This window comes from Hyla sarda, chromosome 9, assembly GCF_029499605.1.
Source record: "Hyla sarda isolate aHylSar1 chromosome 9, aHylSar1.hap1, whole genome shotgun sequence".
NCBI lineage: Eukaryota > Metazoa > Chordata > Amphibia > Anura > Hylidae > Hyla > Hyla sarda.
This window is the reverse complement of record NC_079197.1, coordinates 144,385,744-144,411,804: the sequence shown is the minus strand read 5'-3', so window position 1 is coordinate 144,411,804 and position 26,061 is coordinate 144,385,744. Positions and strand designations below refer to the sequence as shown.

The window sequence follows — 26,061 nt, the reverse complement described above, 5'->3', positions numbered from 1 at the left end:
GTTCCCCCACATTAGACAGGCAGACGTACCCCCACCCAAGGGAGGTAGCAGTACAGACAGTCACAACAAACCCAACAATTGCACCCCCAACCATTCCCACCACACAGCCCGCAAATATTTCTGCCACTAAAATCCTGATTCCGGCATCAGTCTTCTGCTCAGAAATGCATTTCTGCCTATGAGGCGGCACATTTCCGAGCGGTCCTTGCGACCGGAACATGCACATGTGCGGAACGTCCACCCATGTTTTCCAGGCGGACACTCTGCATGCCTTAGCCATTGCAGACTTGCGTAAAACTTTCTTATGCATTGTACAAATATTGTGCCTAAATGTGTGTATTAAAAAGAAAAAAAACGCAATTGCCAAATATTTTATCACTGCGAACATCTACAACTCTCTTTACAAATGCAGTTACAGCTACAACATGCAAAAAGGTGCAACATTTTTGTGCGAAAATTCTTTTTGAGTCCTAATATAAACAAAAGCACTATGCCAATATTAATAATAAGTAGGGGTGACTGAAAGAGGAGATGCATTATAAGTTGCGGTCACACTTTAGCAATAATATAAAATGCGCCTATATTATTTAAAGGGGTACTCCCGTGGAAAACTTTATTTTTACGGGCCCGGGTCCAGCCACCAGATCAGTCTGATGAGCTCAACAGGTTATAAATGACGCTCGCAGGGGGGGGTGGGGGTATTGGGATGGAGACCCTATGTGATGTAGACTTTTGACATGTCTGGACAACATGCCAGTAGTTTATGTAAATGACAGGAACTCTTTAAAGGGGTACTCCAATTAAATGAGTACCTGTTACCAAACTAAACATTTAATATATTGTTCATTATGTAATTATAAGACACTTTACTATTTACTTCCTGTAAAATTCTTTATATGTTTTTAATGTGATATAAAAAAAAAATGGCCACTAGGTGGCTCTGTTCTGTTTCCTGCCACAAGTCAAACAGTTAGTTTGGTCACTTCCCCGACCTGGCTAGGGACCAAACCCAGGAAGTGCGTGCCGGGCATGGTGAGGCACAGCTCTCGCAGGCTTCAGTGATCTCACACCTGCTGGGGAACGCCCACTTTCTCCTGCCGGGAGCTCACACAATGTGAGCAAGGGGAAAGGTATGATACACAGCTTTTTAAAGCTCGGAAAAAAATTTAAGGTCAGGAGGGGTGTTAAGAGTAGTTAGGGAATATAATCTGAGTTAGTTTTAGAAAATATGGTTTGATGACAGGTACTCTTCGTGTCTTGCCGACACCCTCCATGCATCTCTATGGGAGAACTGGAGATACACGAGTACAGTGCTTCACCTCTCCCATAGAGATGCATGGAGGGTGCACAAGGAGAGCCGGAGCACCGAGCAGGAAATCACAGGGGGTCCCAGCGATCAGACACTTAGTCCCTATCCTTTAGATAGGGGATACATTTTCCGACTACTCATTTCAGGGTAATATCACACATTGATACACAGACACGAACTGTGAAAATGTGGATGTTTGGAAAGTCGCACAAAAACATCTAAAACGCAACCTGCGACAAATATGCAACTTTTCATAACGCAAAAGGATGTCCAAATCCAATGACTAATTCCCCCACGGAGCCCCTTTGTGTTGTTCTTTTTTGGTTAAAATCTGTTTATAAAAAACTATTGGTGCTAATTTTTGTACACCTAAGGACACAAAAAGGTGCAAACAGAAACTTCTCACATAATAATTATAATCCAGGCCGAATGAAGCCAATGTCCTCCTGTTTTGGCCTTCCTCAGAATTGTAGTCTATTGGAATGGCCAGGGCGCAGTCTGAAATGACCATGTGCTGTGTAGTGCGGCAGGTGGACCAGGAGTGTGAGACCAGAAGGGACCGCTGTGGTTAGTCCTTCAGGCTGGAATGTCAAGTGTTGAAGAGCAAATAAATGTAGAGGAAATGACTGGGAAGTGCGGGAAATTAGAATTGACGTTGCACATTGTATTTGGGGTTTGGTGGAGTGTGTGGTTCGGCACGGAGTCTGGATGCTGGGCACCGCACAAGTATCACTCTCCTAGGAGCTGGGGCTGTATAAACACGTGGTACTCACCTTCCTGGGTTACCTCTCTAATAGGTGCCATATCTGTACACATAGCTGGGACTGCTCTTCTACTTTTAAAGGAGTACTCCAGGGGAAAAAAAATGTTTTCAAATCAACTTGTGCCAAAAAGTTAACATTTGTAAATTGCTTCTATTTAAAAATCATAATCCTTCCAGTACTTATCAGCTGCTGCATGCTCCAGAGGAAATGATATAGTTCTTTCCAGTCTGACCACAGTGCTCTCTTTGGTCTTGGCCATGGTGGGGGGGTTTGGAATCTGATTGCTTCCATGGATAGGTGGCTTTTACACAGGCAACATGCTAAGATTAGGAGCACTCCCTTTAAAGGGGTACTCCACCCCTAGACATCTTATCGCCTATCGAAAGGATAGGGGATAAGATGTCTGATCGCGGGGGTCCCACCGCTGGGGACCCCCCGCATTCTACCATGCGGCACCCACCTGTAACGGCTTCAGGAACCACTGGAGGCCCTCGGGCTAATACCATCCCGACCACGAGGACGGAAGATCGTGATGTCACAACTCCGCCCCCATGTGACATCACACCCCGCCCCCTCAATGCAAGTCTATGGGAGGGGACGTGACAGTTGACCCAATGTGTGCCAAGAGTGTTCTTCTACATCATGTGCCTGAATACTTACGCTTTTCAGAACAGACACATCCCATGCAGTATAAGGTTCTCCAGGAGCTTGTGCTAAATGTATGAAACTGTATGATCCCCCATTACTTCAGTATCCGTTATCATATTTAGTTTACTACGTATACAAGAAGAAGATGAGTATATGACTACCGGCACTAGAGATGAGCGAACTTACAGTAAATTCGATTCGTCACAAACTTCTCGGCTCGGCAGTTGATGACTTATCCTGCATAAATTAGTTCAGCTTTCAGGTGCTCCGGTGGGCTGGAAAAGGTGGATACAGTCCTAGGAAAGAGTCTCCAGCCCACCGGAGCACCTGAAAGCTGAACTAATTTATGCAAGATAAGGCATCAACTGCCGAGCCGAGAAGTTCGTGACGAATCAAATTTACTGTAAGTTTGCTCATCTCTAACCGGCACAAGATTGGGTTAACGGATATTATTATTTTTATATTTTTTGCCTTCTTTTTCACTGAAGCGCTGTAGAGGAGCTCTGCACTACAATGCAGAAGATAATCCAAACAGAGACGCAGTCCTATGTTGGCACTACCACTGGGATAACGAGTAAGGTAGATAGAAGATGACACTCCGACGGCACTGCTGGAGTGCTGTCTTCCATCTACCTTACTCATATTGCCGACCGTGGTCTGGTCTTGAGGACTGAGCACCCCTGGCCTTTTTAAAGGTCATCACAGTGCACCACTCATTTTCTTTACTTAATTGGGATAACGATATATGTTCCCGGCACATTCACCACCGCTTCTCACCGATCCTCCGCCCGACGCCGGTGCTCATCCAGACAAACAGAGCCACAATAGTAAAGGACGATACGGAGGCACTCGGGTTTATTCAGAACAGGTCATCCAGCAATGCTCGGTCCGAGAATAAACCGTCCTCTGGAGACCTGAGTGCCTCCGTATCTTCCATGACTACTATACAGAAGTGTATATATACATGGAACATAAGTCCTGCCCATTGGCGAATGAGGCGATGGAATTGATCGTCTTACGTGTTCGGCTTCGCGGTTGGTGATCACAAATAGTAATGTGTTTGTTTCTGGATCTGAGTTGTTTCTGAGCGTTTACCTGTAAGTGCAGTGAAGTGCCGATCCCGCGACATGCTGCATATATGGATATAGATTAACCCTTAACCAAACACAGACCCTGCATGGATAGTCACTTAGCCAGTCCGCTTCCTCTTTGTCACCATTACGTCATGAACATTTATGGTAACGAGTTTGTAATTTAGATGAAATGATTTAATGTTCACTTCTAATCTCAGGTGAAGTATGGACATACACGTGAACCACACACAGTCTGGCTTGGCAAACACATCTGAAAATAGTCTATTTTTTCCTTCAGAGAACCTTTTTAACGTACAATAAAATTGTTTCAAATCAGCCGGCTCCAGAAAGTTATACAGATTTGTCAACTACTTCTATTTAAAAATAATAATCCTTCCAGTACTTATCAGCTGCTGTATGCTTCTCAGGAAGTTGTGTAGTTCTTTCTAGTCTGACCACAGTGCTTTCTGCTGCCACCTCTGTCCGCGTCAAGAACTGTTTAGACCAGGAGCAAATCCCCATAGCAAACCGCTCCTGACAGTTCCTGACAGGGACAGAGGCGGCAGCAGAGAGCACTGTGATCAGACTGGAAAGAAGTACACAACATCCTCTGAAGTATACAGCAGCTGATAAGTACTGGAAGGGTTAAAGGGGTTATCCAGGAAAAAAACTTTTTTTTTTTATATATCAACTGGCTCCAGAAAGTTAAACAGATTTGTAAATTACTTCTATAAAAAAAAAATCTTAATCCTTTCAGTACTTATGAGCTTTTGAAGTTAAGGTTGTTCTTTTCTAAGTGCTCTCTGATGACACATGTCTTGGGAAACACCCAGTTTAGAAGAGGTTTGCTATGGGGATTTTCTTCTAAACTGGGCGGTTCCCGAGACACGTGTCATCAGAGAGCACTTAGACAGAAAAGAAAAACCTTAACTTCAGAAGCTCATAAGTACTGAAAGGATTAACATTTTTTAATAGAAGTAATTTACAAATCTGTTTAACTTTCTGGAGCCAGTTGATATATAAAAAATTTTTTTTTCCTGGAATACCCCTTTAAGATTTTTAAATAGAGGGCTGGGATAATGCTAGGAGGAAACCCTTATGCAGTCTCCTGCTGAGTAAAAATGTCTGGGCCATGTTCGTAGTTGTGGATGTGCGGCCATGTTCTGTGTCTCTATTTGTGAGTTACTTTTGTATTCTGTCCCTTCTTTTATTTTACGTTTTCCATGGCCAGCACTCCACTCCACCTATTAGGCTAGATTTACACTGCGGAATCTTTTATTTACTCTGCAGAAAATCTAGATTTACTCTGCAGAAAATTTCCACCCGGAGATTCAGAGTGCGGCCAGCGCCGAATGAATCAGTCGGCACTAGGACCGCACGGACGTTGCAGTCCCCTATAGACAGCAATGTGTTCTGCGAGTATTTCCGCCTGAAGAATGAGCAACGCCATTCTTCGGCGGAAATTTTCAAGCAAATTTTCCGTTGACAAATTCCGCTTCACAAATTCCAAAGTGTCCATTTGTGAACGGAAACCCATTCACTACACTATACATACAAGCGGAATTTCTGCCTGCAATTTCAAAGCGGAATTGCAGGCGGAAATTCCGTAGTGTGAACCTAGCCTTAAGGCTAGGTTCAGACTACGGAATTTCCGCTTTGAAATTTCCGTCAGAAATTCCGCTTACTATAATGCATAGTGTAGTGAATGGTTTTCCGTTCACAAATTCACACTTCGAAATTTGTGAAGCGCAAAATCCGGATGAAAAATCCGCTAGAAATGTTCCGCCTGAAGAAAGGGGTTGCTCTTTCTTCAGGCGGAAATCATAGCAGAACTTATAGCAGTCTATAGGAGACTGCAGTGTCCACGTGGTCCTAGCGCCGACTAATTCAGTCGGTGCAGGCGGAACTCGGAATCTCCGGGCGGAAAATTTCCGCCCGGAGATTCCGAGTTCAGCCTGCGCCGACTCTGTGGCAACCATTCTTGCTGTGGGGTGGTGTTTCCATCGGGCAGAAGTTGGGCTGTCTGGCCACTGGATCGTTCTTGGTGTCACAGTGGTTGCCGCCCGGTGCTACGCCATTGTTAGTTTAGACCCACTCTGATCAGGAGGCCTTGATGTGGCATGAGGGCTTGCACGTTTTGATCAAAAGGTACAGTAACAACCTGTTTGTTCTCAGCAGAATTTCAGAAACTAGTAATTAGAGATGAGCGAACTTACAGTAAATTCGATTCGTCACGAACTTCTCGGCTCGCCAGTTGATGACTTTTCCTGCATAAATTAGTTCAGCTTTCAGGTGCTCCGGTGGGCTGGAAAAGGTGGATACAGTCCTAGGAGAGAGTCTCCAGTCACCGGAGCACCTGAAAGCTGAACTAATTTATGCAGGAAAAGTCATCAACTGGCGAGCCGAGAAGTTCGTGACGAATCGAATTTACTGTAAGTTCCCTCATCTCTACTAGTAATCAAAGTACAAGTTGTGAATGTGCGGCCACGTTCTATTTCTCTATTGGTGAGTTGCTGAATTTTTTTTGGTCGTCGTGGCGTTTCAACACAGAACAGCCTTTTTTAGTTGTGATAAGGAAGAAAATAACATTTTTTTTTCCCAAAAAGACAAGTGTTCCTGTGCCCTCTAGTGTTTTATACAATCATTTTAGCATTTTAGATTGTATATGGTGTGTTGCTAAGCTAGTACTGGGCAAATGCTGAAACCGTCTAATACAGTGTAAAAATAAAGCAACTACATTTTGTAAACTCTCTAAAATGCAGATCCCCCTCATCTATGGTCTACAGCAGTGGTCTTCAACTTGCGGACCTCCAGATGTTGCAAAACTACAACTCCCAGCATGCCCGGACAGCCGTTGGCTGTCCGGGCATGCTGGGAGTTGTAGTTTTGCAACATCTGGAGGTCCGCAGGTTGAAGACCACTGGTCTACAGGGCAAGATAGTCCTTGTTGTGCCCAGTAAATTACACACACCCCCTATAGGGAAGGGTCAGCGGCTGCCTGTTTCTGCACATCGGCCCTGATTTACTGTTGTAAACGCGACATGTTGTGCGCCAGAAATTCTGTCTGCGCCTGAATCTTCGCCAGAATTGAAAAGAACCCGACCAACTCTCCATTTTACTGAAAGAACCTGGAAAAGCGTGGTCGTTGGGGAAAGGGGGCGTGGCCGCCAAAAGGGGTTTACACTGAAAATGTGGTGGACAGATCAGAGCATGTGTAAAAAAAAAAAAAAAAGCAAAATGTAGGGAAAAGTGCAAAATGTAGGGAAACCTTTAGAGATGAGCAAACTTTCAGTTAATTTGATTCGTCACGAACTTCTCGGCTCGGCAGTTGATGACTTATCCTGCATAAATGAGTCCAGCTTTCAGGTGCTCCGGTGGCTGGAGACTCTCTCCTAGGACTGTATCCACCTTTTCCAGCCCACCGGAGCACCGGAAAGCTGAACTAATTTATGCAGGATAAGTCATCAACTGCCGAGCCGAGAAGTTCGTGACTAGAGATGAGCGAACTTACAGTAAATTTGATTCGTCATGAACTTCTCGGCTCGGCAGTTGATGACTTTTCCTGCATAAATGAGTTCAGCTTTCAGGTGCTCCGGTGGGCTGGAAAAGGTGGATACAGTCCTAGGAGACTCTTTCCTAGGAATGTATCCACCTTTTCCAGCCCACCGGAGCACCGGAAGGCTGAACTAATTTACGCAGGATAAGTAATCAACTGCCGAGCCGAGAAGTTCGTGACGAATCGAATTTACTATAAGTTCACACATTTCTAGAAACCTCAGTAAATACCGTAATAAAAAAAATTGTCAAAATTAAATGCCACAAAGAAAACTCCACTCCACTCAATCAGGGCCATTATGTTGGCATATGTCAATCACTCCTTTCATGACTTGCTAGTAGTATTTACGTGACTTTGTTTCTTTTTTCTTTTTAGGTTGTATCTGATGGTCCAGAACGGTTCTTCCATGGCATGTGATATAGACTGTGACTACCGTGCTGAATATGAGGTCACACTCTTCCCTATTATCTACGGACTGGTTTTTATCTTTGGACTGGTTGGCAACTTGGCTGCCATAGGTGTCATCTACCAAAATGTGAAGAGGGGTAATGTCCTTGGAGTATATCTCGCCAATCTCTGTGCCTCAGACCTCCTGTATGTCTTCACACTTCCCGTATGGATTGCCTACACGGCCAAAGAGGACTGGCTTTTTGGGGCTCTCAGTTGCAAGATTGTTGGGTTTTTCTTCAATGCCAACTTGTACACCACCATAGTATTCCTCAGCTGTATTGCTGTTGATCGGTTTGTAGCCACTGTATTTCCATTCGGGGCCAGGGCACTGCGGACTATGAGAGGTGCCATGATCATATGTGTTGTGGTGTGGTTGATTATCTTAGGGAGTCATTCTGTGTTCCTTGGTCGGGATGAACTCTTTAACTCCAGTCTTAACGTTAAGCTTTGCTACGAAAAGTATCCAATGGACCAGTGGATGGCTCGACTCAACTATTTCCGTATCTTTGTAGTCTTCCTCATCCCCTTGATACTTGTAGTGGTCTCCTACTGCTCTGTTGTTCGGGTTATTCACCAGAGCCTCAGCTTGGAAAAAGAGCAAAAACGAAAGATCATCGGGCTCTTACTGACGATGACGGCCATCTTTATTATCTGCTACCTCCCCTACCACATTGTACTCTTCATCCGCTCCTATGTTAGTGACCGGAACATCTGCACCTGTGACATAGAGCGGAAGGTACGTCCAGCTTATCGAATCACCTTCGCCTTGACCAGTCTTAGCAGTGCCCTGGACCCATTCATCAACATCTTTGTCAGCGAAAGCATTAAGCAAGATCTTCTGAAGGAAGTCCGAGCAGTATGGTCTGGGCTCCGATCCCTTCGTCATGCTCGCAGCTCTCTTAGGCGGAGGACATCAAGGAAACATGGGTACGACACCGTAACCCAACACGTAGAAAATGATCATCTACTGGAGAAGAAAGCGGAGACTGCACTTTGACTGGTGATCTGTAACGTTGACTGGTTGTTCATATGATGAATAGCATACGGAGCCAAGGTTCACATTGGTCTCTAAATCGGCCAATATTGGAAAAAAAGTCTACAACTTCTAATAGAAGAAAAACCAGAGACGTGTTTAATGCCTTCCCTCTTTTATTCCTCGTTAAAACTACAAATCCAGACATTACATGGAAAACTCTGGAAACTTTTTTACTTTATTTTACCTGTTGCACTGGATCCCGTGGGAAAATACATGTTTTACATATCAATGTCTTTTGTAATAGTTGAATATTCTTTAAAATAAAATTACATTTTTTACTTAAAATTACTTACTCTCTTAAAATCCGTCCTAGAAAACCATTTACACCGGCAGAAACAGAATCCAATGGGAGAGGACATTACCTACTCATGCATTGTAACCTATGGCATGCAGTCTTCGAGAATCCTTGCACACTCCATGGTCCTATTGGCTGAGATATGTGTGTGTATAGCTCTTGGCAACAGACCTTTTTATGTTGTGGTTTCTGCTGCTAACCATAAAAAAGACCAAGGGCTTGTTCACGTGGTTACATTTAAAGGGCTACTCCGCCCCTAGACATCTTATCCCCTATCCAAAGGATAGGGGATAAGATGACTGATCGCGGGGGTCCCGCCGATGGGAACCCCCGTGATCTCTCCTGCAGCACCCCCTGTCATCTGCTGCACGGAGCGAAATTCGCTCCGTGCAGCAGATGACAGGGGGTGCTGCAGGAGAGGTCGCGGGGGTTCCCAGTGGTGGGACCCCCACAATCAGACATCTTATCCCCTATCCTTTGGATAGGGGATAAGATGTTTAGGGGTGGAGTAGCCCTTTAAGAGGCAGCACATTCCATCTTAAAATCTGCACCTGAAATCCATGCATTTTTATGCAGCTTTTGATGTGGATTTACATGCAGATTTTACGATGGGAGAAATTTCCGGCCGTTCCACACGGAAACGCATGGAAAAATGATATGCTACTTTCTTCCCACACTGAAAAATATGCAAAGTGTTTAAAAAGAAACAGAAAAAAAAAAAACGATTTTTGTTAACTTTTCGTGCTGATTTGGATGTGTAAATCTATCCGGGTTCAGAGCCCAAATCATTGTGGATTCTAGCCACGTGAACATGTCCTGAATCTAGTTCTCACTCCTTCAAGGCTCTTGGCCTTTTCGTTGCAAGAAACGTTAAATGGCTATAAATACTACCATCCACAAAGACCAACATGCTCTGCTCCTTGGCCAATATGGCCGCATGTGACCAACTATGGTTTTTCTAGCTGCGAGAGTTTGCTATTTATATGGACATGCTGGCTAAAAGCCACATCAGAATGGTGCCTGGAGTAAGGAGCTAGTGAGAGTTGCAGTTGCTCAGTAATGCAGGTTATTTTATATAAAATAAAATATCATCAATAAAACAATTGGATCAAAAGGATTGGGAGAGATTACAGCAGTAACTGGGCCATGCACTAGTCTGGAAGCTTATACATGCTGTGAAACCTACAAGGCTGTTATAGAGCAAAGATGGTCAAAGGGAAGCCCTGGTTAAAAAATTGAGTTTCCTATAGTAGTTATTCATTGGGGTTCTTAAAGGGGTACTCCCCTAGAAAACTTTTTTTTAAATTATATATATACATACATACATATCTCAACTGGTGCCAGAAAGTTAAACAGATTTGTAAATTTACTTCTATTAAAATTTTGCAATCCTTCCACTACTTATCAGCTGTTGTATGCACCACAGGAAGTTCTTTTCTTTTTGAATTTCCTTTCTGTCTGACCACAGTGCTCTCTGCTGACACCTCTGTCCATTTTAGGAACTGTCCAGAGTAGAAGAAAAGCCCCCATAGCAAACCTACCGTATATACTCGAATATAAGCCGAATTTTTCAGCACGATTTTTCGTGCTGAAAACGTCCCTCCTCGGCTTATACTCGAGTGAACACCCAAAAGAAAAAAGAAAAAAATAAAAAAAATAAACTTCAGGCATACCGGTGGGGGGAGGGATATGGCAGTTCCGTCCATCTTCGCCCATCTCGCTGCAGGGACCCTCTGTATTCCGGTGGGGAGGGCAAGCCAGTCCGGGCCATCCATCTTCACCGGGAGGCCCTCTTCTCCACTCCGGGCCGGCCCCGGACTAGTGACTATAGTGACGACTGCAGGGATGTCCGTGCGCAGCAGACGTCCGTGATGTCAGGGGCGTCCCTGCACACTGACGTCTGCTGTGCATAGTTGTCCCTGCGCGGCAGCGTCACTAGTCCGGGGCCAGCCCGGAGAAGAGGGCCTCCCGAAGAAGATGGATAGCCCGGACCGGCTCGCCCTCCCCACCAAAATGCGGACCATCCCTGCAGCTATAGAAAGGACAGAGAGAGCAAAAACTGGGGAGGTGAGTAGACAACAAAAGGGCGGTCTGGATGATGACGGGGGGGGGGGGGGGGATGGGGTTGACAGGGGAGGATGATGACAGGGGGGCCTGGAGGATGATAGGGGCGGATAATGACAGGGGGGGTCTGGAGGATGACAGGGGCAGATAATGATGGGGGGGATGATGACGGGGGTCTGGAGGATGACAGGGGCAGATAATGACAGGGGGGGGATGATGACAGGGGTGGTCTGAATGATGACAGGGGGTGATGATGATAGGGGAGGGGGGGATGATGTATTTCCCACCCGTGGCTTATACTTAAGTCAATAGGTTTTCCTGGGTTTTTGGGGTGAAATTAGGGGCCTCTGCTTATATTCGGGTCGGCTTATACTCGAGCATATACGCTATCCTGCTCTGGACAGTTCCTAAAATGAACAGAGGTGTCAGCAGAGAGCACTGTGGTCAGAGAAAAAGGAAATTCAAAAAGAAAAGAACTTCCTGTGGAGCATACAGCAGCTAAGTACAGGAAGGGTTAAGATTTTTTAAACACTGGCACCAGTTGATTTAAAAAAAAAAAAAAAAAAAATGTTTTCCAGGGGAGTACCCCTTTAATTGAATAATTTTTGAGGTTGCTGGACAGCACTGAATGAGTTCAGGCCTTTAACCATCCCATCATCTGTGCTCACCACGCTGAAGCTCCATGCTCTTGTATAGACCTCCTATGCCAAAATGCTACTGGTGACTCTCTACCAGCACATTTCTCCTTATGGACCCCAGTCTTTATATTGGGGGTATTTTGTAATTTTTAAACACTTGCAGGTAGAGAAAACCCCAGAAGGAGAGACACCATCTCAATCGACTAAGGTTTTCATTAAACAAATGTAATACAGTACGAAAAAAAGCTACCCTGGTGGGATATCCAAGCTTAGCAGTAGGTAAGTTATCCCATGAATAAGGCAGTGGCTTTATGGTCAACCCCTACTGTAGTGCTAAGCTTGAAATGAAAAGGAAAAGTCCAGCTCGCCTTTCCTATTTCGGTGCACGGACCGGCTAGGCACCCAACAGCATGAAGAAAAGCAGGAGGTCCAGCACTTCGATCCCAAGCAGCTTTATTGAAGAAATGCCACACAGTAAAAGCGGTAGTCAGACGGGTTTCGAGCGCATGCGCTCTTCCTCGGTGACGGAGTCACCGAGGAAGAGCGCATGCACTCGAAACCCGTCTGACTACCGATTTTACTGTGTGCCATTTCTTCAATAAAGCTACTTGTGATCGAAGTGCTGGACCTCCTGCTATTCTTAGTGCTAAGCTTATGACTGGGGTGACCTGAAACTCTAGTGGGTTATAATAGTTGGTTATGGATCATCCGGACCGTAGGTGTGATGACATTGTCCATGGTACACTGTATTCCTGTGAATTTCAGCTCCGACAATTAAAAGGCTTATGTAATCTCACTGTTGAAATGACCATTGAAGCCTGTGCTATGTTCAGGTAACAGGTCCGGGTATATGTTTACCTGTTGTCAAGAGCTGCCGATACAATGGCCTGGATACGACTAAACCAACATTGTGCCTATAGAACAACTTCAAACCTATTTCACATAGATTTCCTACAAATTCTTGCTTGTAATGGCTGTTTCCTTTTTTTTTTTTTTTGCACACATTCCCCCCAGACTGACCTAATTCAGTTATCAGAACCGGTCATAGATTTCCCTTCGTACTACCAAACCCATATGTGCTTTCTGTGTCTTTTTGTGCCAACAAATGCAAAATATAGCCATAATGTAAGATCGATCAAAACGAAAGCCTATGAGTGTTTCCTAGTTCCTCCCAAATGGACAGCATTAAAGGGGTACTCCGGTGGAAGTTTTTTATTTTATTTTTTTTTTCTTATAAATCAACTGGTGCCAGAAAGTTAAAGATTTGAAAATGACTTCTATTAAAAAAAAAAAAATCTTAATCCTTCCAGTACTTATTAGCTGCTGAATACTACAGAGGAAAATTATTTTCTTTTTGAAACACAGAACTCTCTGCTAACATCATGACCACAGTGCTCTCTGCTGACATCTGCTGTCAATTTTAGGAACTGTCCAGAGCAGTATATGTTTGCTATGGGGATTTTCTCCTACTCTGGACAGTTCTTAAAATGGACAGCAGAGGTCAGCAGAGAGCACTGTGGTCATGATGTCGGCAGACAGCTCTGTGTTCCTGAAAGAAAATTTCCTCTGTAGTATTCAGCAGCTAATAAGTACTGGAAGGATTAAGTTTTTTTTTTTTCAATAGAAGTAATTTACAAATCTGTTTAACTTTCTGGCACCAGTTGATTTAAAAAAAAAAAAAAAAAAAATCCACCGGAGTACCTCTTTTTAAGTTTTACTGGTTTAGCTCAGTGATCATGTAGTAGACAATTCAAAGTATGGCTGCATTTATACGGCCAGTATATTATTTTTGCTATAAAATAGAAATCCTGATTTATTTTTTATTTATTTTTTAAACCTATTAAGGTATTCTGCTGGGGGTCCCTATTCAAGACTCAGATCTCTTAGCCAGAGAACATTGTATCTGTCTCTATATTTGGAGGATCAGCCATGTCTATACGTTACATAGACCAGTGTTTCCCACCCAGGGTGCCTCCAGCTGTTGCAAAACTACAACTCCCAGCATGCCCAGACAGCCTTCGGCTGTCTGGGCATGCTGGGAGTTGTAGTTTTGCAACAGCTGGAGGCACCCTGGGTAGGAAACAAGGACATAGACAAAGGAATAGGAATGTACTGCCTCATCTCTCCTGTGGTGGCGCTGTAGGGAAAGTGAGCACTTTCTATAGGATTTCTCCACAGATTGCAGCTGACTGCTTTATGTTCCAGTAGATGGAATATACGAAGATCGATTTATTCCTGGGCTACTGTCAAATGTGGACAATCCCTTTTAATGGAAGTAACTTACTTCTCTGATAGGATCGGATTTCAATTTAGGTTAATTATAAATAAGCGATTTACCATGTTCTGAGATACAAAGAGGTGAACGCAACAGAAAATTATAAAGTATAGTTAAACTAGTATATAACATCTGTTCTGCATTGATATGTAATACTCTCAAAGAGTATAAGTTGTGCTGGATGATGGAAGACCTAATGGTCATGGGGTTAAATGTATAAACGTAGGCTTCTTCTCATGGTTTGTGGTTTAAAGGGGTACTCCACTGGCCAGCGTTTGGAAGTAAATGTTCTGAGCGCTGTTTTCGTGCTGCGGACGTAAGCCACGCCCCTCATGACATCACTGCCATGCCCCCTCAATACAAGTCTATGGGAGGGAGCGTGATGCCGTCACGCCCCCTCCCATTGACTTGCATTGAGGGTGTGTGGCCATGATGTAACGAGGGGTGTGGCCGACCCCCGCAGCGCGAAAACAGCGTATGGAACCTTTACTTCCGAACGCTGGCCAGTGAAGTACCCCTATAGGATACGTTCACACGAGCGGATCCCCAGCGTGTATTACGCTGTGGATCCGCGACTGAAGGGCAGCTGTATGCTGCATTTACAAGTTCCTGCTCGGAGCGGCAATACGTTGTTACAAGCAGACACACTGAAGCGATGTGCGAGTTGCTGCGCATGCGCGGTGTACTCGCACACATCGGCCGCTGCCCCTGCTCTATGAGCTAGGCCGAGAACTGCCGCTATGTGAGAGTATACTGCGCATGCGTGAGGCAAATCACACATCGCTTCAGTGTGTCTGCTCGTAGCGGTGTATTGCTGCTCCGAGCTGGCACCTGTAAAGTCAGCATACAGAAGTACTTCAGCGGCGGATCCGCAGCGAAACACGTGCTGGGGATCCGCTGTGAATGTACCCTTAAAGGGGTACTCCAGCGCTTAAACATCTTATCCCCTTTCCAAAGGATAGGGAATAAGATGCCTGATCGTGGGGGTCCCGGCGCTGGGGACCCCCGTGATCTTGCATGCAGCACCACGTTACAATCAGTCCCCAGAGCACGTTCGGTCCAGGTCTGATTATTCGCGATCATGGGGGCCGGAGCATTGTGACGTCACGGGCCCCACCCCTGTGTGACGTCACGCTCCGCCCCCTCAATGCAAGCCTATGGGAGGGGGCGTGGCAGCTGCCACGCCCCCTCCCGTAGGCTTGCATTGAGGGGGCGGGGCCGTGACGTCACACAGGTGTGGGGCCCGTGACTTCACAATGCTCCGGCCCCCGTGATCGCCAGTAATCAGACCCGGACCAAACGTGCTCCGGAAACTGATTGTAACGGGGTGCGGCGTGCAAGATCACGGGGGTCCCCAGCGATCAGGCATCTTATCCCCTATCCTTTGGACAGGGAAGATGTCTAAGCGCCGGAGTATCCCTTTAATGGCGATTTGTGACAGGAAATGACTCTGCGTCAGATGTTTTCCCTAAGAACACACAATTATTTAGCAGCTCCTCAACTATTGCACTGTAAAGAGTTTTCTGAAGTCCTCTCCTGAACTCCTGTGACAGGTAATACAAGACTAGAACCTATGTCCTCTCCTACACCCGTAATGTCTGTGCTCTTCTACAGTCTCAGCCCATCCTGATTTCAGAGGGGAAATAAGGAATTCAGATGTCTTATACCCAAAGTTCTCAGGTTCTTCTCTATTGACCAGACCACATATGGTCCCTGGTGGTGAGAGCCTGTGTTCCCAACACATTTTGTGTACTAGAGGCGTAGGCTGTTTGCTACACGGTAAGAGTTTGGGCCATATATATGCATGTTCACCAGACTCTAAGATACATTATACCCAATGGGCCCCAGAGGAACCAAGAGGGAATGTTGTAGGATGGAAGTTTCAGGATAAAATTGTAACACAAGTTTTTTTTGGGGGGGAAGGAAAACTATGTTCAGGAAATGCATAGACATCAAGATTCAGTTCCAAAACATTTCAGAAGGCTTTGTCAGACCACCTGTAGAAATAAGGTCTGGAAAGGTTATCGCTGTGTGTGTTCTGCTCCCGGATCAACCCGAAGGCGGAAGAAGTAGAAAAGGAGGGGTTCATAGGAAGCTCCGCGCTCCCCCTGGTGCTTCACTTCTTACGGCCCCCGGCACTGGATCTGCGGTCAGACTCTCTTTTTATGTTGCCTTCATCTGTGGAGGAGGTAGTAAGGAGGGTCTGGCTCCATTTGGCTATTTCGCCATGTTCAGTGACACAAGTGGCTACAGCCGCAATCCAGTTTTTCATCTCCTCCTGTAAAAGGTGAAAAAAAAAGGTCCCGTTCGAGCTGCGAATAATGTTCAAGTTGTCATTACAGACACTTTATTAGGCCGTGTTCACACCTGGCTTTAATTACCATTACCTCACCAATTTTACATTTATTCTACCACTATTTGCCTAATCGAAAAGGAAATTGTAGTAAAACTGCGCTATTTTTACAGCGATTTCTAACTCAATTAAACTTAGTAAAATGCCTGTTAGTGCGCACACGTTTTAGGTTCGTAATTCTTACGACAGTAAAATTAAAGAAGCACTCCAGGGTTTCGTTTTGGCCTATATAATACACACTCGCCACTATCACTATTCCTACAGTGAACACACTCGCCACTATCACTATTCCTACAGTGTACACACTCGCCACTATCACTATTCCTACAGTGAACACACTCGCCACTATCACTATTCCTACAGTGTACACACTCGCCACCATCACTATTCCTACAGTGTACACACTCGCCACTATCACTATTCCTACAGTGTACACACTCGCCACTATCACTATTCCTACAGTGTACACACTCGCCACTATCACTATTCCTACAGTGTACACACTCGCCACTATCACTATTCCTACAGTGTACACACTCGCCACTATCACTATTCCTACTGTGTACACACTCGCCACTATCACTATTCCTAGTGTACACACTCGCCACTATCACTATTCCTAGAGTGTACACACTCGCCACTATCACTATTCCTACTGTGAACACACTCGCCACTATCACTATTCCTACAGTGTACACACTCGCCACTATCACTATTCCTACTGTGTACACACTCGCCACCATCACTATTCCTACTGTACACACTCACCACTATCACTATTCCTACAGTGTACACACTCACCACTATCACTATTCCTAGTGTACACACTCGCCACTATCACTATTCCTAGTGTACACACTCGCCACTATCACTATTCCTACAGTGTACACACTCGCCACCAACGCTATTCCTACAGTGAACACACTCGCCACTATCACTATTCCTACAGTGAACACACTCGCCACTATCACTATTCCTACAGTGTACACACTCGCCACTATCACTATTCCTAGTGTACACACTCGCCACTATCACTATTCCTACAGTGTACACACTCGCCACTATCACTATTCCTAGTGTACACACTCGCCACTATCACTATTCCTAGTGTACACACTCGCCACTATCACTATTCCTACAGTGTACACACTCGCCACCAACGCTATTCCTACAGTGAACACACTCGCCACTATCACTATTCCTACAGTGAACCCACTCGCCACTATCACTATTCCTACTGTGTACACACTCGCCACTATCACTATTCCTACAGTGAACACACTCGCCACTATCACTATTCCTAGTGTACACACTCGCCACTATCACTATACCTACAGTGTACACACTCGCCACTATCACTATTCCTACAGTGTACACACTCGCCACTATCACTATTCCTACAGTGAACACTCTCCACTATCACTATTCCTGCAGTGTACACACTCGCCACCAACGCTATTCCTACAGTGAACACACTCGCCACTATCACTATTCCTACAGTGAACACATTCGCCACTATCACTATTCCTACAGTGAACACACTCGCCACTATCACTATTCCTACAGTGTACACATTCGCCACTATCACTATTCCTACTGTATACACACTCGCCACCATCACTATTCCTACTGTACACACTCACCACTATCACTATTCCTACAGTGTACACACTCACCACTATCACTATTCCTAGTGTACACACTCGCCACTATCACTATTCCTAGTGTACACACTCGCCACTATCACTATTCCTACAGTGTACACACTCGCCACCAACGCTATTCCTACAGTGAACACACTCGCCACTATCACTATTCCTACAGTGAACACACTCGCCACTATCACTATTCCTACAGTGTACACACTCGCCACTATCACTATTCCTACAGTGTACACACTCGCCACTATCACTATTCCTACAGTGTACACACTCGCCACTATCACTATTCCTACAGTGTACACACTCGCCACTATCACTATTCCTAGTGTACACACTCGCCACTATCACTATTCCTAGTGTACACACTCGCCACTATCACTATTCCTACAGTGTACACACTCGCCACTATCACTATTCCTACAGTGAACACACTCGCCACTATCACTATTCCTACAGTGTACACACTCGCCACTATCACTATTCCTACAGTGTACACACTCGCCACTATCACTATTCCTACAGTGAACACTCTCCACTATCACTATTCCTACAGTGTACACACTCGCCACCAACGCTATTCCTACAGTGTACACACTCACCACTATCACTATTCCTACAGTGTACACACTCACCACTATCACTATTCCTAGTGTACACACTCGCCACTATCACTATTCCTAGTGTACACACTCGCCACTATCACTATTCCTAGTGTACACACTCGCCACTATCACTATTCCTAGTGTACACACTCGCCACTATCACTATTCCTACAGTGAACACACTCGCCACTATCACTATTCCTACAGTGTACACACTCGCCACCAACGCTATTCCTACAGTGAACACACTCGCCACTATCACTATTCCTACAGTGAACACTCGCCACTATCACTATTCCTACAGTGTACACACTCGCCACTATCACTATTCCTACAGTGTACACACTCACCACTATCACTATTCCTACTGTATACACACTCGCACGCCATCGCTATTCCTACAGTGTACACACTCGCCACTATCACTATTCCTACTGTGTACACTCGCCACTATCACTATTCCTAGAGTGAACACACTCGCCACCATCGCTATTCCTACAGTGTAAACACTCGCCACCATCGCTATTCCTACAGTGTACACACTCGCCACTATCGCTATTCCTACAGTGAACACACTCGCCACCATCGCTATTCCTACAGTGAACACACTCGCCACCATCGCTATTCCTACAGTGAACACACTCGCCACCATCGCTATTCCTACAGTGAACACACTCGCCACCATCGCTATTCCTACAGTGAACACACTCGCCACCATCGCTATTCCTACAGTGAACACACTCGCCACCATCGCTATTCCTACAGTGAACACACTCGCCACCATCGCTATTCCTACAGTGCACACACTCGCCACTATTGCTATTCCTACAGTGAACACACTCGCCACCATCGCTATTCCTACTGTGTACACACTCGCCACCATCGCTATTCCTACAGTGTACACACTCGCCACTATCACTATTCCTACAGTGTCATCTGTTTCATTCCAGCTCAGCTGCATATTTGTTTTTATTACTGTAAATATAGGTCATGTGAGCAGCAGTCAGACCACTAAGTGGCCTGTCCTGGGTCAGCTGACTTCCTTTAAACTACAGATTGGTATAATCAGCTTAGGAGATCCCTATTAGATCCCTTCCTACCCAGATACTGTATACTGCAGCAATCTCTATGGGATCCGGATAGATAGATATATTATGTGTTCTTGCCATGATTTTTCTGAAATCGGACCAAAATGGTGATCATGGAAAAATAATTTTGGAAATTCAAAGCAAAGACACTGATTCATTATACAACAAAATGCGGTAAAAACGCAATGTGTGAACACAGCCTGAAGACTTTCAATCTACCAAAAACATCTCCAGTGATTAGAAGTCAAATCTCTTTCTCCTCAAGGTCATTTTTTTTTCTTAAAACGCTTTTGATAAGAAAATGCATCAAAATTACGGAAATGTTCTCAACTCCTATCAGGATACAGGTAACACGAGAAAAAAAAAAATATATATATATATATTTTTTATGCCAATGCTTAAAGGGATACCCCGGTGGAAAACATTTTTTTCAAAATGAACTGGTGCCAGAAAGTTAAACAGATTTGTAAATTACTTCTATTAAAAAATCTTAATCCTTCCTTAGCAAATGTATACTACAGAGTAAATTATTTTCTTTTTGGATTTATTTTCTGTCTGTCCACAGTGCTCTCTGCTGACACCTCTGTCCGTGTCAGGAACTGTCCAGAGCAGCATAAGTTTGCTATGGGGATTTTCTCCTGCTCTGGACAGTTCCTGACACGGACAGAGGTGTCAGCAGAGAGCACTGTGGACAGACAGAAAATAAAAGAATTTACTCTGTAATATACAGCAGCTGATAAGTACTGGAAGGATTAAGAATTTTTAATAGAAGTAATTTACAAATCTGTTTAAATTTCTGAAGCCAGTTAACCTAAAAAGACTTAAAAAAATCTTTTCCACCGGAGTACCCCTTTAAATCCACTGTATTATATAAACCTACACCAGACAGTGGACCAGTATTTCCCAACCAGGGTGCCTCCAGCTGTTGCAAAACTACAACTCCCAGCATGCCCGGACAGCCAAAGGCTGTCCGGGCATGCTGGGAGTTGTAGTTTTGCAACAGCTGGAGGCACCCTGGTTGGGAAACCCTACTGAATTATCTGGAAAATGGTCACCAAAGCAATGGCTCACCTCATCTTTCGCTTGAAAGAGGAATTCTCTCCCATCTGTCGACCTGCAAGAGGAGACATAGGTATTTTACACCTGATCGCAGCCGTTCCGGAAACAAGCCATTTCGCGGTGGAGTAAGCCTCACCTGAGCTTGAAGACAAACTTCTTCTTTTTGTACTCATTCGCCACCTCACAGGTAGCTCCGTGCAGATTGAGCAGGGGTTCCCCCCCATGTGTAGCCCCTGAACTCTGACTCTTTGCATCCTTATAGACCCCCAGGTCCCCTTTGTTTAGCACACAGTACAGGTTTACCCAGGACCTGCGTAAAACAGAAATGCAATGGTTAAAGGGGTACTCCGGTGGAAAACTTTTTTTTTTTTTTTTTTTTTTATTCAACTGGTGCCAGAAAGTTAAACAGATTTGTAAATTACTTCTATTAAAAAATCTTAATCCTTCCAGTACTTATTAGCTGCTGAATACTAGAGAGGAAATTATTTTCTTTTTGGAACACAGGGCTCTGCTGACATCATGACCACAGTGTTCTCTGCTGACATCATGATGACCACAGTGCTCTCTGTTGACATCCCGAAAATCCTCATAGCAAACATATGCTGCTCTGGACAGTTCCTAAAATGGACAGAGATGTCAGCAGAGAGCACTGTGGTCATGATGTCAGCAGAGAGCTCTGTGTTCCAAAAAGAAAATAATTTCCTCTGTAGTATTCAGCAGCTAATAAGTACTGGAAGGATTAAGATTTTTTAATAGAAGTCCTTTACAAATGTTTAACTTTCTGGCACCAGTTGATTAAAAAAAAAAGTTTTCCACTGGAGTACCCCTTTAAAGAGTCACTAGGTTACGAGCTACTTGCAGAGAGACCACCATAGTCTACACTCACCTATTTGAGGCCTTTTTACTTGGACCATCCAACTCATGTTTCCTGAAGAGGTATCCTTCTTGTTGTACTGTATGGGTGGGGGGAGGTGGAGGCGGTGCGTTGCTCTGTGCAGGGGCTGAGCGGGATCTCCGAGCTTCGCCCGGCGGTTGGTTTGGGTCCTTGGGTCTAGGTCTTCTCCTGGGCTTCGGCCTGTCTCTTGCTCTTGGCCGGTCAGGTCTTGTTGTCCTTTCTGGGAGCTTTTCTATTCCATTAGGTAACCGTGCGGGAGAATCTCTACTCTGGAGGCGGGGAACAAAAAAGTGCTAAGCATGTGCTGCCATTCAACCCCATTGACAAGACTGTACCCTTTCTAGGGATACTTTATGTATCCCCCATGGCTTATAATACCATGCCAAGGTCCAACACCCAAATATTAATCAGAATAATCTAAAAAAAATAATAATTTAGGTGGAGAATCTCTTTTTTTAAATATATCACTCAGTGCCTAATCCTGACCATGTACATCTTTTTATGTGTCTAGCACCTTTATTTATTTTTTTATTACCCTTTTAATTTAGCTCACTAGTCTGAATTCCTCTCAAAGGGAGGGGGTGTGGCCTCACTGTGCAGGTCTCCGCCCCCTCCCTCAGTATGTTGTCTGCTCACATCTCCCCTAGCATTAGCAAAACTACAACTCCCAGCTTGTCCTCACTGACAGTAGCGGGACACAAGCTGACAGTGGGAGGATTTTTCCTCTAGGTGTGAGCCCTGCGCTAACAGCTGTCAATCAAGGAAGTGTGTCCATGACAAAGGTGATGAGGCATGGACACAGCAGGACTAGTATGTGTCCAAGCAGGCAGGGGGGCAGTTGTTTGACTGGCTTTTTCAATATGAAATACTGAACATTTTCTAATGAAATAACGTATCCCCTATCCAAAGGATAGGAGATAAGTTGTAGATCGCAGGGGGTCTGAGCGCTGGGACCTTGCAATCTCCTGAATAAGGGCCCCTGGAGAGGGTGTGTTTGCCGCAGCTTCCTGTGGGGGTCGAAACGGCTGCTTTTGGGGGACTGCTGGGGCCCCGTTCAGGAGATCACAGGGGGGCCCCAGTGCTCGGACCCTCCGCAATCTATAACTTATCCCCCATACTTTTGGATAGGGGATAAGTTATTTTGCGTCGAACCACTCCTTTAAAATTTGCACCATATGCTATCATGATATCATGGGGAAAAAACACATATCCAGATATTGCTGTATACAGGTCTGGAATACTTACTGGAGTGTTATTCTGTGACGCTTCCTTTTCCTGTAGCTGCTCAACAATGTCTGCAAGTGTCGCCTTTCTAGAAGAAAGAGAGGACCAGACCAGTAACTTTTGCACTTTTTTTTTTCATAGTTGGGTACAGTCAATGAGATATCTGTTTTTTTTTCTTTTGCAGAAACGTCCTGAAAAACGCCCCGAATGCTGCACAGATTATTATCTTTTTGTGAAGCTGAAAGTCAATAGGAATTTATGAAATGCCAAACCCACTTGGTCGTTTTTGAGCATGTTGGGGGAGATGTTTTAAAACCTGTGCAGAGGAAGAGTGGTGCAGTTGCCCATAGCAACCAATCAGATTGCTTTCATATTGAAGAGTCCTGGTTAAAAATGAAAGAAGTAATCTGATTGGTTGCTATGGGCAACTGGGTAACTTTTCCTCTGCACAGATTTTGATAAATCTCCCTCGTTGAGCCTTTGGCGAGATGGGAGGGGTTGGCCAAAATCTTGGCTTCTCTCCCATAAGGCTCTGTTCACACGGCAGAATTTTTGCTAAGAATTTGACAGTAAATTCCACAGAAATGTATTGGCCATTTACTTCAATGGAATTCCTGCTGTGTGAATGGGACAGTGGAATGCCATTGAGGTGTATTGGCTATAAATTCATGCAACATATTCATGTGGAATTCCATGCAGAAATTCTGGTGTGTGAACATGGCTTTTAGTCTATGGGAGCAAAAAAAAAAAAATGCCATGTGGGTTTAGTATTGGCTTTTTCCCCCATTTTTTCAATAGAAAACCTTGAGTCACATGATGAAAGAATCACATGACTTGTAATGATAAACTCGGGGGAAGAAACGCTAAAGAAAAAAAGAAGCCAAGACTAAAACCCACAAGTTTTGGGAAGAATGCAACAAAATCTGCCTCTTGGTAGTGCAAAATGACAGGGCAGTTTTTTCAGCCATTTTTTTTTCACGTCCAATAAAAGCCAAGTGGAAACTTAGCCTTACTGATTTTATTTACCGTAATTTTCATTTCATTTCTGCTCTGTCTGTCCCCATAAGAGAGCGAATTCTTTGACTGGGCAGGACATCAGGCCTCCTATATGTAGCTTAAGGGTAGGGTCACACCTGACATATTTTGCTGAGTATTTGTTGCTGCATATTTTTCTACCGATTAAATCCAATGGGCAGCAAAATCAGCCTCAGAAAATATGCAGCAAAATACGGCTCGTGTGACCCTACCCTTAGACAAATTACACAGTAATATTTGGCTTAAAGGGGTACTCCACTGGAAAAAAAAATTTTTTTAATCAACTGGTGCCAGAAAGTTAAACAGATTTGTAAATTACTTCCATTTAAGAATATTAACCCATCCAGTACTTATCAGCTGCTGTATACTACAGAGAAAGTTCTTTCCTTTTTTGATTTTTCTTTCAGTCTGACCACAGTGCTCTCTGCTGACACCTCTGTCCATTTTAGGAACTGTCTAGAGTAGGAGAAAATCCCCATAGCAAACCTATCCTTCTCTGGGCAGTTCCCTAAATGGACAGAGGTGTCAGGAGAGAGCAGTGTGGTCAGACAGAAAGGAAATTCAAAAAGAAAACTTCCTCTGTAGTATACAGCAGCTGATACGTACTGGAAGGATTAAGATTTTTAAACAGAAGTAATTTACAAATCTGTTTAGCTTTCTGGCACCAGTTGAATAAATGGTACCCCTAAAAAAAACTGGAATACCCCTTCAATGTATAAACAGTGGAGATATCCCTTGGAAACACATGGGCAAACAAAAGTTTATTTTTGCAATAAGCAGTAACAAAAACCACCCTACAAGGTTCACCTTATGACACATGGATAGTGCTCCAAAAGATCAAATATACAGAACTTCTGTTCTTGTCTAAATGTTTTATAAAGTTCTTACCCTCCTTGCCTGTCAGGTTCATTTTTTGGTGTTTCTTGCTCGCTGGACTCTTGTTTCTCTAGCCTCCTCTCGTGCCTTTCTCTCCTCCTTTCGGGAAGGTCATGTTTTGGGGTCTCTTGCTCACTGGATCCCTGTCTTTCCAGCCTCTTGTCATGTCTGTCTCTCCTTCTCTTCTCCTCTAGCTGCTCCGGTTTAGGAACCTCCTGCTCACTGGACTCCTGACGTTCTAGCCGGCGATCATGTCGATCTCTCCGCCGCTCCACGTAACGACTTGATTTACCCTCGGCCATACCCTGTGCAGCTTTTATTTCTGAACGCTCCACCCTGGACCCTTCCTGGGTAAGAGGTGCTTTCTCTGTTACCCTGGCCTCTACATGGTCGATCTTTGGTTGCAGTCTTTCTGGTTTCATCTCCTGCCGTACATAACCCACTCTGGCCTCTGCCTTTTCTGCCCTTGTTCTGTGACTATCCATCTGGACCCCATTAGGGATGGACAACGTGTCCATTTGTTCTGCTTTTGTTTCTGACTTGTCATGAATTGTCTGATGTACAAGGGGTGACGGTCGTGTGGAAAAGTCAGTTGTATCGGAGAAAACTTTACGGCCAAGGAGTGGGGTTGCTGGTTGTTTGCTCTGCTCTGCTTTCATCTTCTCCAGCTTCCAAAACAAAAAGGAAGCAAAATAATGTAGAATATTTCATTATACATGGTTACCCCCCCATTACTCCATCTTCATGTATTCCTTACTGTAGTAAGCCGCCTCAGCGAGCTGAATCTCTCTTCCCAAGCTGCTGCTGTCTTACGGAAGGCTTCGTGTCTTCGAATAAGCTGCTCCACCTCGTCCACGCTGTTTCCCAGCACTGGGCTCTTCACTATGGGTTCCTGTGCTGTTAGCCAGGCTTCAGCCACCCCGGCTTCCTGGGCAAATTGGTGGACTTCAAGCACTGTATTATAAGGAGAGAAGTTACAGGTACTTGTCCTACACCCTGCACGACAATGGCCAAATGTATCAGTCTACATGAAACCAAAACTGCTCAGATTTCATTTTACCAGAGCTATGATATGAAACCTGACTGGTTGCTACGAACAAAACCAAACAGGCTGGTTTAGGGTGGATGCACACCACGTTTTAACTCTACGGGTGCCGGAT

At 44.6% G+C, this 26,061-nt stretch overlaps 2 protein-coding genes across 5 annotated transcripts in view; one reads left to right on the top strand and one right to left on the bottom strand.

Annotated features, from left to right (window-relative positions):
* LOC130290421 (G-protein coupled receptor 4-like) overlaps window positions 1–9,464 on the top strand; it is a 61,728-nt gene extending 52,264 nt beyond the window's left edge. For both annotated transcript variants that reach the window (XM_056538052.1, XM_056538053.1), the window contains exon 2: window positions 7,726–9,464. In XM_056538052.1, the coding sequence (XP_056394027.1) occupies window positions 7,726–8,797 (1,072 nt within the window). In that variant the 3' untranslated portion in view covers window positions 8,798–9,464. The remainder of the gene's footprint in view (window positions 1–7,725) is intronic.
* Window positions 9,465–15,405: 5,941 nt separating this feature from the next.
* Window positions 15,406–26,061, bottom strand: part of SPTBN4 (spectrin beta, non-erythrocytic 4) — a 162,528-nt gene continuing 151,872 nt past the window's right edge. For 2 of the 3 annotated variants that reach the window (XM_056540128.1, XM_056540129.1), the window contains exons 31-37: window positions 25,659–25,855; window positions 24,914–25,569; window positions 23,012–23,078; window positions 21,758–22,035; window positions 21,008–21,181; window positions 20,884–20,926; window positions 15,406–16,386 (exon numbers count right to left, since the gene is read on the bottom strand). In XM_056540128.1, the coding sequence (XP_056396103.1) occupies window positions 16,225–16,386; window positions 20,884–20,926; window positions 21,008–21,181; window positions 21,758–22,035; window positions 23,012–23,078; window positions 24,914–25,569; window positions 25,659–25,855 (1,577 nt within the window). In that variant the 3' untranslated portion in view covers window positions 15,406–16,224. The remainder of the gene's footprint in view (window positions 16,387–20,883; window positions 20,927–21,007; window positions 21,182–21,757; window positions 22,036–23,011; window positions 23,079–24,913; window positions 25,570–25,658; window positions 25,856–26,061) is intronic. The other variant, XM_056540130.1, reaches the window with a different exon arrangement.